Source organism: Phlebotomus papatasi, chromosome 3, assembly GCF_024763615.1.
Source record: "Phlebotomus papatasi isolate M1 chromosome 3, Ppap_2.1, whole genome shotgun sequence".
Taxonomy (NCBI): domain Eukaryota; kingdom Metazoa; phylum Arthropoda; class Insecta; order Diptera; family Psychodidae; genus Phlebotomus; species Phlebotomus papatasi.
Window position 1 is genome coordinate 77,815,672 of NC_077224.1, and position 14,822 is coordinate 77,830,493.

At 32.7% G+C, this 14,822-nt stretch overlaps 2 protein-coding genes across 2 annotated transcripts; one reads left to right on the forward strand and one right to left on the reverse strand.

Annotated features, from left to right (window-relative positions):
- Positions 1–215: 215 nt before the first annotated feature.
- Positions 216–1,378, forward strand: LOC129805878 (carbonic anhydrase 6-like). The gene is made up of 3 exons (XM_055854104.1): positions 216–351; positions 410–689; positions 860–1,378. Exons 1-3 carry the CDS (start codon positions 303–305, stop codon positions 1,329–1,331), a joined length of 801 nt encoding a protein of 266 aa, XP_055710079.1. The 5' UTR covers positions 216–302; the 3' UTR covers positions 1,332–1,378.
- Positions 1,379–4,985: 3,607 nt separating this feature from the next.
- Positions 4,986–14,455, reverse strand: LOC129805879 (N(G),N(G)-dimethylarginine dimethylaminohydrolase 1). The gene is made up of 7 exons (XM_055854105.1): positions 14,201–14,455; positions 13,782–13,856; positions 13,574–13,718; positions 9,532–9,634; positions 9,362–9,459; positions 5,846–6,070; positions 4,986–5,775 (listed from the first exon to the last, which is right to left on the reverse strand). Exons 1-7 carry the CDS (start codon positions 14,236–14,238, stop codon positions 5,650–5,652), a joined length of 810 nt encoding a protein of 269 aa, XP_055710080.1. The 5' UTR covers positions 14,239–14,455; the 3' UTR covers positions 4,986–5,649.
- Between the last annotated feature and the right edge of the window lie 367 nt (positions 14,456–14,822).

Below are 14,822 nucleotides of genomic sequence, written 5' to 3' on the forward strand. Positions count from 1 at the left end.
TCGCACAATTTTTCTTTAAAGCTCCCCAACCATGATTTTACTGATACTAAAGTTTTTGAAAGTCGCGCACTGATGCAGATACTCTTAGGACATTATTTTAAGTAGCATGAAGAATCAATAGTATTTTTTATTGCTTTGCATTATATGCGACTGAAGAATTTGAAATGCTTTTTAATACTCCGGAATGTCTTCCTATTTATAGAGGTGAGCTATGAAAAATAACACTTGCAGAGCTAATAAGGTAACAAATTCTTGACATTAATATTGTTAGAAGCTCATATTAGAATTGTGTAGTCTAAAAAATGAAGACAAATATTTTTGCAATCTCAATAATTGTATTTATTAAGATAAGTAAGTTTATTTTGGAAATTTTGGTAAAATATTGTACTAAAAGAACTATCTTTTTTAGTGACTGTGTATTGCTTTGGTTGGGCACCATCGCATGTCGGGATTTGCCAATCTCCGATTGACATTAGACCAGAAACATGTATAAGAGAACACCCTAGCACACTGGAGCTACAAAATTTTGATGTCCAACCCAACTCAATGCTCGTAGAAAATAATGGATACACTGTTCAATTTTCCTTTGAGTTCGGACAAAATGCTCCTTATATAAATACACAAATGCAAAATGCATTAAAAGTATATAAACTTGCGCAGTTGCATTTCCACATTGGAGATGATGACTAGTAAGTTAATTATACGAAGTTTATTTTCTGAGTATTTGATTTCATGTTTGAGCGCTCGTTTCACAATGAAAATATCAAGAGTTCGAATCTCTTCCAGATCAACTCACTTTACCAATTAATATTATATAAATAATACCTCCTATTTTTTTTGTTTTTCATGTTCTTTACAGTGAGGGATCGGAACATACAATAGATGAAATGTATTACTCTTTCGAAATCCACTTAGTTTTCTTCAATTCAGCGTACCATGACGCAACTGCAGCAACCTCGTTTCACGATGGATTGCTTGTGTTATCCATCTTATTTCTACATTCGGACTATGCTCAAAACTTACCATTTACTGAGTACTTACACAATGCTAAGTATTCTGGTGAGAAATACTTCGTAGCAAACAATTTGCTGCATCATAGACTGATTGACTTCATCAGATACGAAAACTTTCAATATGTCCGCTATGCTGGTAGTTTGACTACGCCGTCATATGCAGAAACTGTAACGTGGTTTGTATCTACTGACATAAGATTTATTAATGAAATGGATTTACGTATTATTCGAGGGATCGAAGGTGATGCTGGTCTAATAGCTGGAAACATGCGTCCAGTTCAACCAAACAACGGACGCAAGTGCTACAAAAACTACTGAAAAAGCACACCTTTTTGCAAGATAATCGAAAATAAATTCAGATGTTTGCTCCGTTTGCTTTTTCTGATTTTTAAAATTATCAATATAATCAGTCTCATCTTCACGAGTGATTGTAAGATGGATGCAGAACTGCCGTCGGGGATCGGCCAAGCTTCTCTAGCAATGAGGGAAACTTGGCAGAAGCGTGGTAAGGAAGGCCGAGCTTAGTCGTTCGGCTAAATTATCGGTTTTCAAAAGCTGTATTTTCCTATTCTCACTCATGGTCATGAGATTTGGGTAATGATAAGTGATCGCGAGTACAAGCTGTTGATATGAGGTACCTCCAGGCGGTTAAGGGAATCACTTGCCGAGATCGAGTGAGGAATGTAAATGTAGCCGTTCGTGAGGGGCTGAGAGGAGAGGAGTTGCTTCAACAACTACAACTTCGATGATATGGTCATGTTCAACGTATGAATAAAGAAAGATACCCCAGAAAAGCTATGCAAACCATTGCGAGGAGACCTCGACCTCAAGTCAGATCTAGGACAAAGTGGCTGAATCAAATTCACAATATTGCCTTAAAATGCCTTAAAATTGACCGCGAACATCTTTCTGAAGTGGCGGAAAGTCAAATATTCTCAGTCATAGGGGTTTAAAATCTTAAAAAACCTATAAGATACTCAGCATGTAAAAATCTCAACTTGAAATCACTCTTCTGTAAAGTTGGCCATTTGCGACTTATTCGTTTTATATTCTGAGCCGTCGTCGCTATATTCTTACTTGAAATAAGTTACCCTATGAATTCTGAAGTTGGTTTGATACGTGGAATTCATCCCCAAAAATGCCTCATAGTGGCATAAAAGTAGCATTACGTCTTTCAAGACCGCAGCCTAATCAGCAAACCTTTCACATTTTAATCAAAAATATCGTACTTCAGGAATTAATCGAGGTTCTTCAAAAAATATCCTAGATTTGGATATCCATATAGTTTATAATCGTCCACAAGCATTGAATTTTTATCGATTCTAAATAGTTCGAAAAATTGTTTTTCCAAGAATATTTAATATTTCCCTTTGGGTATTCAAAATCCCAAAAGAGACGATAGAGTTATTATTAAACGATCGTTTTTATTTAAAAAAAAAATGCGTCCTGAAGATTGCTTGATCCTTAACGATTCCTACATTCCGAAATGGTAAGACAAAGGGAATACCTGATCCCCGCGGATGAATACATCGCGAATTAGTGGGAAAAACGAGGTAGCTAACGGACATTTGTAATAAAAACAGTTCCAGAACAGGTTTCATAACTGGAAATGGGATTCTAACCCCTTGAAAAACCAGGCGGATACCCGGGTTTTCAAGAAGCGTGGGTGGACCCAGCGTTACGAACATTAGTCGAAATCGAAAGTGACTTTTTGAACCAAAGCTAGTAATTAATTTCGGTTGGCGGCTGGATTTTTTTTTAATTTTAACGTATAATAGGGGAAACCGCTACAGAATTCGTCAGGGGTAGAATTAGACAGTTCAGTGTTAAGGGAAGATTTCATAGCTTTGTAATGTTGCAGCTCAGTAAAAGTTGATTTTTTTCCAAGTTATTAAATGAATTTCATCCATGGTCATATATTCTAATAGCTAGTGCAACACCTCACATCTCCTGACGAACTTGAGAGCCTAGGTCTTTTTTCTTAGGTTCAAAAAACAAAAATAAAAAAATGAGCCCAGAATTGTAACTTTAATGAAACTTTTTAAGGATTTTTTCACATTTTAAATGCCTTTTCGAAAAAACAACAATAATAGATAAATAGATGGTTTATCAGAGTTAATATTTACTGTGAAAGTCTTTTGCTCGAAGTGGGCTTTATTATGACTGGTGGAAAATTCATACACATTACCATTTCGGCAGCTCGGGAAAATCAAACTTTTGCAGCATCAGAACCATTTGCCAAAATTATTGATCACAAACTTTGGGAATTTCTAACTGTTTTGGGTCATACTGTGCACACCGGTCTGGAATATATGTCCCATCCAGAGGTTTCATTTAATAAGTTCACAAAACGATAAAAGATTTAATAAGTTTACGAAAAACTAGGAAGATGAAACATCATCAGATGTTTTTGTGTTTTACTTCTGTCATTTCAAACATTTAACGCAAAATATGCTTATGGTAGGTGTGATTCTTTTATTGACTGTTTCAATCTTCCATATTGCATTTTAAATTAGTCGTTCATTTTCGAAATCAGTGATGTTTAAAACGTGTTTTGTGTAAGACTGATTGGAGGTGTTAGAGAAAATCCAAGGGTTAGAATAGGTGTGATTATAAGAGAATCATTACCTAAGTGATTCTCAGAATGCAGTGCAAAAATGGTTTTCCAAGTTTCACCAAAATATGTATTAGAAAAATATGATAAAATTGAATTTTTACTGCATGATACCTCCTACTAACGGTTAAAGTAAGCACATGAAAGTTCCATCTAAACATTGATGTGCAAATTTTTGTGTCAGGCGTAATGTTTACGGTGAACATGAGGAGTACAGTAGAGTCTCGCTATAGTCCATATTTGGTTTCAAATTTGACACTTGGGTCGCACTATAGTCCATGTAATTTTTTAAAATTATCAACGATTTTTAGTATTGAAATTGCACGAAATTGCTCCACTTTCTTTGCGATTGTGGTACTTGTCCTTGCTCTCTTCATTGTGGATCACAATTATCACAACTACTAAATAAAGTTTGCCAAAAATATTAAAATAATTATGCATGTCGCATACTAAAAAACATAATCTAACTTAAAATCAGTGTTTTGAAATCAACGGTCGATAAATTGTGGACTATAGAGCGATGGCCTATAGCGAGACTCTACTGTACATAAGTGGCCAAATTCTGTACATAGCTGAGCAAACCTGAGCAACTTCGTAAAAATTGTCAATAAATTTTATTTTCCTTTGATTTTGAGGATTTTGTGATTGTGAATTATGAAATTAAATTAGTAAGATATTTTGAAAAAAGGACCGAAAAAAAATCCTAATAAGGCACAGTTTATAAGAAAAAACGTTTGTTACGATAAGAAAAAAAATATCACGAGATTTTAAGTTTTAACTGCTCGAACTCCAAGAGAGTATAGTTTTCACAATCCATTTTTTTTCAAATTCTCATCATCCTGGCTGCTAAACGGTAAGAGATATTGACCTCCGGTCTTCGGTGACCCCCCCCCCCCAGAAGTCAGCATTCTCTAGCGAACTAACTTACCCAAAGTACCCCCACCCCTTCAATCCCCCCAAAACATGTTTTTTTGACACTTGCAAAAATTTGGCCCTAGCGATTTCAATGATTTTTTAATAAAAGAACGTAAGACATTTTTTGCGGTTTTCGATAGTTTACAAAATCTAAATTGATTACATTTCGATTTCGTTCAAGATGACAGCCAGCTCTGAAGAAAAAGAAAATATAAACATAACTGAATTTAGGGTACCCATAAGATAAGGTAATAATTTTTTTTTGTCAAAAAGAGAAAATATTTGACCATAAAAAAATAATAGACTTAGTGGACACCTTCAATAAACTTTATCATTATAAATGAAGTGGTCAGATAAAGCACTAAAAGTTTCTTCCAAGAAATCAGCCATGATGATAGCATTCTGGTAGCATAAGTGTAAAGAATTAAAGACAAAACTCAAAATCTCACTGGAATTGCTTTTAATATCTGCATTTCAAACAGTTTCACAAAAAAATGCTCACAAAATTGACAGAGAGACAGACTTTCTTACGCAAAAGAAAAAGGTTGGTCAAAAAAAAAATAAATTAAAAAAATGGATTATAAATATAACATTTCTCACAAAAATATATAAATATGCAATATTTCTTTTTTTCTCTCTAAAATTATAATCTTGAGATTAGAATGACTGGAAGTGGAATTTGAATGCATGTATATCATCTTCTATGTAATAATTTTTTATTTTTTCTTTCATTTAATATATATTGAATTTTTTAGTGTTTTTTTTAATATTCATCAACATGGAAAAAACAATTTTGAACAAGAAACTTGCTAGAATGTTTCCGCTAAAAATTTGTACGATTTATTATTCAGTTTTAAATTTCCTCAACTATTTTTTTTAGATATTCTATTTATCATTTTTTTTAGTGAAAATTAAGCAAGGAAATTCACTTGTTTTTAGCACACATTTAAAATATTAGTTACCATTTAGTATCCAATTTGATTTGATATAAAATGAACAATGTATTTGTTGAAAAAAGGGCAGTGGACAATTGTTATCCATTCAATAAATTGCGCAACGGAATGCGTATCTTTCTGCATTAGATTTTCACATGAATTCCTTAGCCGTTTAAAGATTGCGAATATATTTTGTTCGTCTGACGAGGAGGCAACAAGAGGTGAGACCTGTTGAGAATTTCCCTAACTCTGAAATGTTCAAAACTTGTCGAGGAATGTCGATTTTATCAGTGAGAATCTACAATAAAAATAGTTCTTTGAGAAAAATATTCCTGAAAATAAAATCAAAAAGAAAAATTTCCACATACCTGATGTGATACGGGAATTTCTTCAATTGATCTGTGAATAAGTGTTCCATTGATATAGAGAACATTGGCAGCTTTTTCCTCAGACAGTGTCAATGTTTGATAGGTATAACTTGCTTCACGTTCAATTCTCTTTAGAATCTCCTGAGATTCTTTTGTATTGCAAACAACCAACAAATCGGGAGCACCCATTGATATATAATACTTCAAATGGTGATGTTCAGTCACCTAAAAGGCATCACAACCTATTAAACCATGTGAAAAATGTTCACTTTTAACTATTTAAAATACTTTATATAGCAGAAAAAAGTGTAATTTTTAATATAAGGAAACTTTTAGCTGTATTTTATTTACTTAATTTTTTACAGTGCATTTTTTTGTCAATGTACTGTGCTAAGGCGTGAATAAAGTAGGAAGTTTTATTTTTATTATTTTTTTTGCACTTTTAATAAAGCCTGCGTCTGTGTTTATTAAAGCAAGTTATGCAAGAAAATTAAGATTAAAAGATTGTGGCAAGAACAGAATTTTATAAAAAATATAGCTATTTAACGATTTTTTTTAAATTTACAACGAATCAATCAGAGAAAAACACATTATCAAGAGTTCTACCCCTGATCGTTCACTGAAAGAAATCCGAAAAAGTTAAAATAACATTCCGGAAATGTTAATTTTACCCTGCAGTATTGATTCAAATTCGGTGTAAATATTACCCTTTTTAGGTGTATTGGGGGTTAAAGTTACTCTTTTTCATGTTAATTTTACCCTTAAAAAGGTATAAAATTAACATTAAAAAATGTTGATATATTTTTACACCTAAAAAGTGTTAAAGTTATGAGGAAAAAGTTAATCGCACCCCCGTTTTTTCTCAGTGTTTACATTGCGCAGCGTGGATTGAACAAATCTCGTACCAAAAACGCAATAATAATCTGTTCCGGTTCATAAAAGAAAACAAAGTAGCTTAATGATTTGTTATAACAATGTCAATTGCAAAAGTTCTAATATAATTCTTACATCTTATAAAAACCTCTTGCTTAAATTTGCTTTGGAAAACGCGCAATTAGGAACAGGTTATTGAGTAGTCATTATAAAAATTCATTACGCTAATAACGGAATTTTGAAACAGCTTTACAAGTTTCGGACAAAAATTACTCATCGGTTCATAACCGGTTCATGACCGATTTGAACGGATTTATAAATCACTCAAAACATTGCCCAAAATAACCTAATGACTAATATAATTGAATTTCGAATAAAAATTAGTTATCGGTTATAAACCGGTTCATTATCGGTTAAAAACCGATTGGAACCGTTTCAATTTTGTCAGAAATTCCAAACCATTCCAAGAGTCCAAACATGACCTCAGTCACCCTGAGGTCGGGGGAAAATAAAAATCATAATAATATTCCTTGGGTCGACTAATCGGGGGGGGGGGGGGGGGAGGGGGTTGTCTGAAGATCCGAAGTTCGGACCTCTGACCGTTTCGCCTGTAGATGGATAATAAGTTTATGAACAGAAAAAAAGAATATTCAAAAAAGATTGGTCATTTACGGGTATTTAACCGATTGATTACCGATTGCGACCGGTGCAATTGGAAATTTCAAGAACCGGTTGGTTTCAAGGACCGGTTGGAAATTTCAAGAACTTTCCAAAAAATTCTAATTTAACCAAATCAGTTGAAAAATAGGTCCTCCAAAGTAGTTCGACCTTTGACCTTCGAAATCCAAGATGGCGATTTTTTTTAGGTCATAGGTATGTTTGTACGAAATATGCACCTGGACCACCTCCAAAACATATCCAAAAATAAAAGAAATCGTAGGAGCCGTTTTCCGAGAAAAAACAAAAAAAAACATGGTTTTGGAGGGGTTGGAGGCGGGGGAGAATAAAAAAAAACGTCTGGAGATATTGTTTTTTTATTGGGGGTCACCGAAGACCGAAACTTGATATCTCTTCCCGTTTAAGCTCTAGGACGATGAAAAGTTGAAAAAGACGACTTATAACTGCTCTCTCATTGAGTTCGAGCAGTAAAAAAATCTAAAATTCTCTTCTGAATAGAGTTATTATTGTATTTTTTACTTTATTTTACTTTAATATTATAGTTAAGACCCAAAAATATGATTTTTTTATAATATTGTAACTCGTAAAGGTTTTTTCAACTTTATTACTTGTATTGTCTGAGTGAGAGGTTAAACGCAAGGTTAACCTTTTAAGGACGATAGGGACACCGGTCACCGGTGTTCAAAAAAAAAATCCAACGCCTCCTAAAGTTATGTTTTGCTTTTAGAAATTAGAAAAAGTGATTTTTCTTACCCCAATTTTTGACCCTCTCGTCCCTAACCCTTTAAAGACGAGACACTTTTACGGACCGAAAATCAACATTAAAAATTAAACAGATAAACAAAATTTGTGAAATGTCTTACATCTAATCTTAGAAAATCAAACAGAGTCTAATTCGGTGTTCTTTTTGCCTCTATAAACGATAGGGACGAAAATAGCCCAAAAATTAAAATAATTTTTCTGACAAAGCCAATGAATGATAATTTTTGTTCTAATGAAAAATATTATGTATATAAAATATAAAAAAAATAATAAAAATCATTTAACAATGCGGTAGTTTGAAAATTCGTCACTTTTGATCTTAAATATTTACAACATAGCAAACAGTTGGATATTTTGCAAAAAATATCCTAGATTCCTACAACCTTCTACTCCACGATAACGTACAAACATTAGACAGAAATAATTTTAGGTAGTCAGGAAAAATCATTTTCTCTATGGGACACCGGTGTTCCATCGCAAAGGAACTTTTAGATATCTTGTTTCATTTGAAAACTACTCGTTTCTTAAAACGGTGCCGGTCAAAATCTCGAACGCCAAAATCTCGAAAAACCAAAATCCCGAAAAGACAAAGTCCCGAATAGGATTTTGGCGTTCGGGATTTTGACTTTCGGGATTTTGGCTTTCGAGATTTTGACCGGAACACATTTAAAAACCATGCTTATTCCACTAACTACAATCGCAAAAAATGGATTACTAATGTTATGTTAAAAAAAATATTTTAAAATTGCTCCTCTTTTGTCAATATTATGAAGATAAGCTATTTTGGTAATGTGTTTTCTCTGTGTGTTCAGTTCTTTACGCAAGAAAAACATTAAAATAAATATTTTAAAAATCGCTATATTTTATAAAATTCAATTGCATTTAGCATTTAAAATCTTCCTTCAAAAAAATTTCATCTAAAAAGAATTGAATCAATTTTTCTTTAAAATTTCAAACAACATTTTTTTTAAAAACCTGAATATTTCCTTCGACTAAGTCCAAAGTTAATACTTTTGAAGGACTACATATGTCTTCTACCTAAAGATTATCAAATACAAGTGTAATATTTGTGTTAAAAATTGTGTTATTCAGCAAATGTTTTATTGTTAATTTTATTATGGTGTACTTTGAGATTCAAGTAAAATGTTGAAGAAATAAAATGTGATTGGTGAATAATTTACTGAATGAAAAATCTTCACTTACCTTTATGGGAACACATGGATATTCAGGAAAAGCGGCTGCAACAGCCTTAGCTCCCGCTTCATTTGTCCACTGGGACAAGCCGACAAAAAACTCCTTTCCTGCACAGAATCACAACAAAAAAAAATCCCAATCAAAACAGAACTTTGATTTTCAGCTCAATAAAATCTTACCGGTAAAAAGAACATCACCACCATCAAGTTTTGCATTTTCATCTGAGATCTCAACTATTGGCAAATCCAACTCCTTCTTTATGACTGCTCTAATACTTTCGACCTTCGTGAAAAGAGAGTCAATTGCGAGTCAAATTAATAAAATGATGTTATAGTCTAACACAATTATGACTTTAAACTTTTTATGATGATACAATTGAAATTTAACTCTTTCCGGACCGCAGCATATGCTGCAAGCCGATTTCACCATTTTTTAATCAAAAATATCTAAGCTCAGGAATTAATTGAGGTTCTGCAAAAAATATCTTACATTTGGACATCCTTATAGTTTGTAATCATCCAAAAGAATCGGATTTTTATCAACTCTGAATAATTAAAAAACATTGTTTTTCATAGAAAATGCATATGCTGCTTTGGGTACTCAGAGTCCCAAAAGAGACGAAAGAGTTAATGTGTATTGCATTGTGAAGCCAAAAGAATCTGTTTCGAAAGAAAAACATTCTGAAACGGAAAGTCACTGACTTTCTTCTCACGCTCGAATGAGATAAACAACTCTACACCTCTACTCATTTTATAATCTCTCAATATAGATATCAAAGTTGGGGATCTTTTGCTAAGAGTTATGATATTTAAAAAATAAATATCTGTACAAAATAATATTGCAATATCTCACTGCAATAATCAATAAAATAGTCCTATATAAAATCCCTCAATCTTTTGTTCTACTTTGTGACTACTTCTGGAGGGTGAACGGTAATAGATATATTTACGGCTTCCGATAAAATTTGGACATAGAAGAATAATGTCGGATCGATCACCCTATTCTCAATTCCGCCACTATGAAACACTTTAAAATTTTATTTTCTGAATTACTTAAATCTTTATCTTCTTAGCTTCTCTATAGCATAGGTCGGGCTCAAGTTACGTTTTAGACAAGTCTTGAGGCACAATTAGACTCATGCTGATCCTGAAAAATATTTAGCTTGGAAAATTTGGCAATAAAGGATTAGATAAAGAAAATTTATATTTTGTGTAAGGCAGTTTGGGATAAATCTTTACTGCCAAATTTTACAGGCTAAATATTCATGAGGATCCGGCTGAGTCTGTTTGGGTGATTTGCACCCTTAGCTGTTCAAAAAATATTAATGTAACCAAAATTTTCTTTCAAATTGTTCGAATTTGATCATCGATGGCGAAACAATTTGAGTCCGGTGCTATATATCTAAAAAATTAGAGACTGTGTAAATATTTCGATGAAATTTTGTTATGTTGTAGGTAAGCTCAAAACCTACAACGTAACCAGAGACTTGCCTGAACTTATCTTCGGTGCTTTAACAAAATTTGATGTTTTTTTCTTAATTCTCAATCTCGACGAGAATTATCATACTTAATCGATTAATTGTTCCAGTGACATCCGAAAATGACACTACAATGTCTAGTCTAGACCTCAGATGGTTTTCCGAATTAGGAATTAGCCAAGTGACTTAATTTTTCTAATTTCTTACCTAGCAAGATATTTCGAAGAATTTTGACTACCGTAGATGCGGGTGACATTGCACACCTATTTTCGTAAGCTTTTCTGTAATTCTAACAATCAATGATGGTCCAGAGACCATAAAGGCACTTAAGGATGCTCTAAAGATCATCCTTAAATGATTTAGAATTGAAAAAAAAAGCGTACGAACAGCAAGAATGCAAAGTCACGCACATCTACGGTACTGAAGATTGGATATGAAGAGCAAATAAATTGTAACTAATACTAGTGTCTGATAGCTTTGTGAAGGTAGTTTCCTTAATTACAAAGTCGATAAAAACTATTTTTCATTGATTTAATTCATAGATTATCTAAAAATAATAACGAAAACCTTCAAAAGCCAAATCGAAATATTTTCGACGATAGAAACATAAAAGGAAACAAAGGAATGTCGAGCGTTAACTCTTTCCGGACCGCAGCATATGCTGCAAGCCAATTTCAACATTTTTTAATCAAAAATATCTTAGCTCAGGAATTAATTGAGGTCCCACAAAAAATATCTTAGATTTGGACATCTTTATAGTTTGTAATCATTCACAAGAATCGGATTTTTATTAGTTCTGAATAATTGAAAAACATTGTTTTTCACAGAATATTCATATGCTGATTTGGGTACTCAGAGTCCCAAAAGAGACGAAAGAGTTAAGCGCGTTTTTTCGCTTTTCATTTTAAGATTTTTTGGATTTTGTCAAATTAATTTGATTTAATTTTGAGAATTTTGTTAAATTCTTTTCAAGTTGAATCTACTAAATGATTGTTGAAAACTAGATTAAAAATTAGATTAACTGTACTAAATTTCGGCCACTTCTTTGGTCCTTACCCTACAGTAATAATATTTTATCACGGAAAATGCATTTAATACAAGCATGAATAAAAATTTTGATTTACTTAGTTATGAGCTACACTTATGATTTTTTTTTATTAAGATAAGAATTATGCGCTGCAAATTTCCCGTCAATTAGGGATTACTATGACGTGACGTTCCAGTGAATACTAAAAGAATAAATAAAAGCAATTGCAAAAACGGCTAATTTTAAGCATCCACAAAATTCAAAAAACCCCTTTAATCCCAAATAATTTCGTTCAGAAAGAATAATTAAAAAAATTACAGATGCTTCTAATTTTGTTTTGTATAACTGCGCTCTCTACGGAATTTGAACAATAAAAAAACATTGACAAAGGAAAATTCAAACTCATAAAAATTCCAGCACTCTTTGAATTGTCTTTCGCCTTTTTATTATGTGTGTATCGGTTTAATAGTCAGGGTAAAATAGCAGAGAATCAAATTCAATTTTCAATTCAATCTTGTACATTGATTGTTAGGACGGTTAAGACAAATTTTATTTGACAAACGAATCTTGGGAAAAAAAAAAATAATTTATTAGGAATTATACAGTATCATCCTCTGTTTTACTAATTTTTTTTAAGTCAATTTAATTAAATTTTTGATATAAAAAAATGTTAGAATAGAGCACACGAAATAACAATCAATTCGTAATTCTATGTACTCATAATTCTTTTGAATTAGCGACTTATTTTAAGTGTTCTGAAGGGTTTCCAACCAATAATTTTCAAATTTTCTCAACATTTACAAATTACCTATTAAGATTAATAAAATCTAGTAATAAATCTTGATTAAAAAGAATTTATTCAGTTTTGATATTTGGCAAAAGAAATTACGACACTTACTGATGTAAGCAACAAAATAATTATATCGCCGTTTGGGATGCCAATACGCACGCTACTTAGGAGCTATCAAAATCGCATGAAGCATATGCTTTATATTAATAACACAAGTTGCAAAGCCTACCTTTTGGTTTAAATTTAAAAAGCCCTGTACAAAAGTGCAGTTAAAAATAAAATTTGGTCAGAAAAATCAAAATTAGACACTTAAATTAGATTTTCAAAAGTAGTGAGAAATTTTCATACAATCTTAGGCAAAAGAAAAATCAATATTTTTCACATTAATCTGTATAGATGTTATTTAATAAATTAGACAGCATTTTTGTAAGGATTTAGGGGATTTAGGTTTCTTGCTACCCAATTTTTAATATTTTACTGACCAAATTCAATTTTTTGCGGATAAATTATTTGATTTTATATTGACTGTATTTTTTTACTGTTTAAAGTTTAAATTTAAATTAATTTTTCCTCATTCCTTTTTTTAATTAAAAATATGTTAATATAAAAAGGAATTAAGTAAATTCGACTTTAAATAATAAAAAAAATCATAAATAAAATTTCTAGTTTTCTTGCCAAGTATAAATGCTTTTGCAGAGAACTTTTCAACCTAGATTATAGCATAGCATAAATTCCATTTTATTTCAATGACAAATTTATTGTTTAGTCAGCAATATTGGCCAAATTATTCTGAATCTTTGGTGCAGCTGGATTTCTTTTTTATTTTTCTAGCATTTGAAGATGTGCCAAATTACCAATTTTCAGAATTGTCAAATTTTTACATTAAGGTGGTTTTTTAAGGCAATCTCAAAAATAAAGTCAACTTACTTCTTGTACTCTCCTCGGATCTCCTGGCTTGGTAATCAATGCAATTCCATTGCAAATGATTGCGGTATCCTCAACAAAAGCGCACTCAGGGAGATTCTCATCCGGTGGCAATTCAATTACATCCAATCCCTGCTCCCGTAGGAGGCTGAAAAGCGAATGGAAAATCAATTATAGGACCAAGGAGGATGGTCTGGGAGGTAACTCATACTTCACATAGGCCTCATGCTGCCTCTTGGCTTCCTCCAAATCGATTTCCCCGCGCGTCCTCAGACTCAGTGGGATTCTGCAGATGAGAGAGAAGACTATCAATTGGTAACAAACGCCACTCCCATTCTCTATCGCGCTAAAATCTGCCCGATTTATCAATTGAATTTAATTGTCCAGTGGATCGTCAATAGAAGTCATTTGACCACTTCTCTCCACTGGGCGAGAAGAATTATCTCATTATGCAAATTTTATGGAAATGACCCAATGCCCGTGGCTATTTCTGAATCCCCATCAAATACCAAATATTCCAGTTTATGGGGCTATAAGAAAGTCTTCTTTAGGTGCCGCGGGGGCTGATTTTGCAAATAACTCGTGGGAATTTGGGGGGAAAAGTGAGAAAATTTGGGAAAATTCCCTTACCGACAAACAACTGCGTGAGTATACCGTGATGACGCCATCGGAGGTTCAAAAGGTAAATAATGCGGTTTTTCACTGCCAAGATCGTTCTTTTTATGCCTTTTCTCACCAACTACACCAAGCACAACACGTTCACAAGTGAGCTATGCACTCAGTGTCGTCATATCAACGCGACGAAGAGACTTTTTGTTGAGAAAAATTGTTTTGATAAGCCCAGCGCAAATATACGACTAAGCAGAAGTTCTAAGAATTGCAACTGACAGGTTTACCTTATTCAAAATGGTCGTTATACACTGTAAAAAAGAGCTACACCCGGCCGGAACAAATGTTATACAATATTAGATAAATATTATATATTAATAGGTAGAGTAGGCCTACTATAGTCGGGATAGTAGGCCGATTGTAGGCCTACCCTCCATATAAAAGACTGTGTCGTTTTACTAGTGGAAGAGACTTTTTGCCAGCATTAGTATTGGTGTGACTGCCGTGTACGTGTGAATTAGAGTTGGTAAATTTTAAGAAATTTCATGAATTTCCGCCTAAAGTAGATGGCGACTGCTGTGAAATTTCTGAAATTTTACCATCTCTAGTGTGAATCACAATTATTAATTTTATCATCTGATGA

Excerpts from the sequence above, each read along its gene's own strand:
- LOC129805878 (XM_055854104.1), top strand. The coding sequence starts at position 303 with ATGAAGACAAATATTTTTGCAATCTCAATAATTGTATTTATTAAGATA. Across the intron at positions 352-409 it reads AATTGTATTTATTAAGATAA|TGACTGTGTATTGCTTTGGT; the intron begins GTAAGTTTATTT and ends TATCTTTTTTAG. Across the intron at positions 690-859 it reads CACATTGGAGATGATGACTA|TGAGGGATCGGAACATACAA; the intron begins GTAAGTTAATTA and ends TGTTCTTTACAG.
- LOC129805879 (XM_055854105.1), bottom strand. The coding sequence starts at position 14,238 with ATGGCGTCATCACGGTATACTCACGCAGTTGTTTGTCG. Across the intron at positions 13,719-13,781 it reads CAGCATGAGGCCTATGTGAA|CCTCCTACGGGAGCAGGGAT; the intron begins GTATGAGTTACC and ends TTCGCTTTTCAG. Across the intron at positions 5,776-5,845 it reads AAATTCCCGTATCACATCAG|ATTCTCACTGATAAAATCGA; the intron begins GTATGTGGAAAT and ends TTTTTATTGTAG.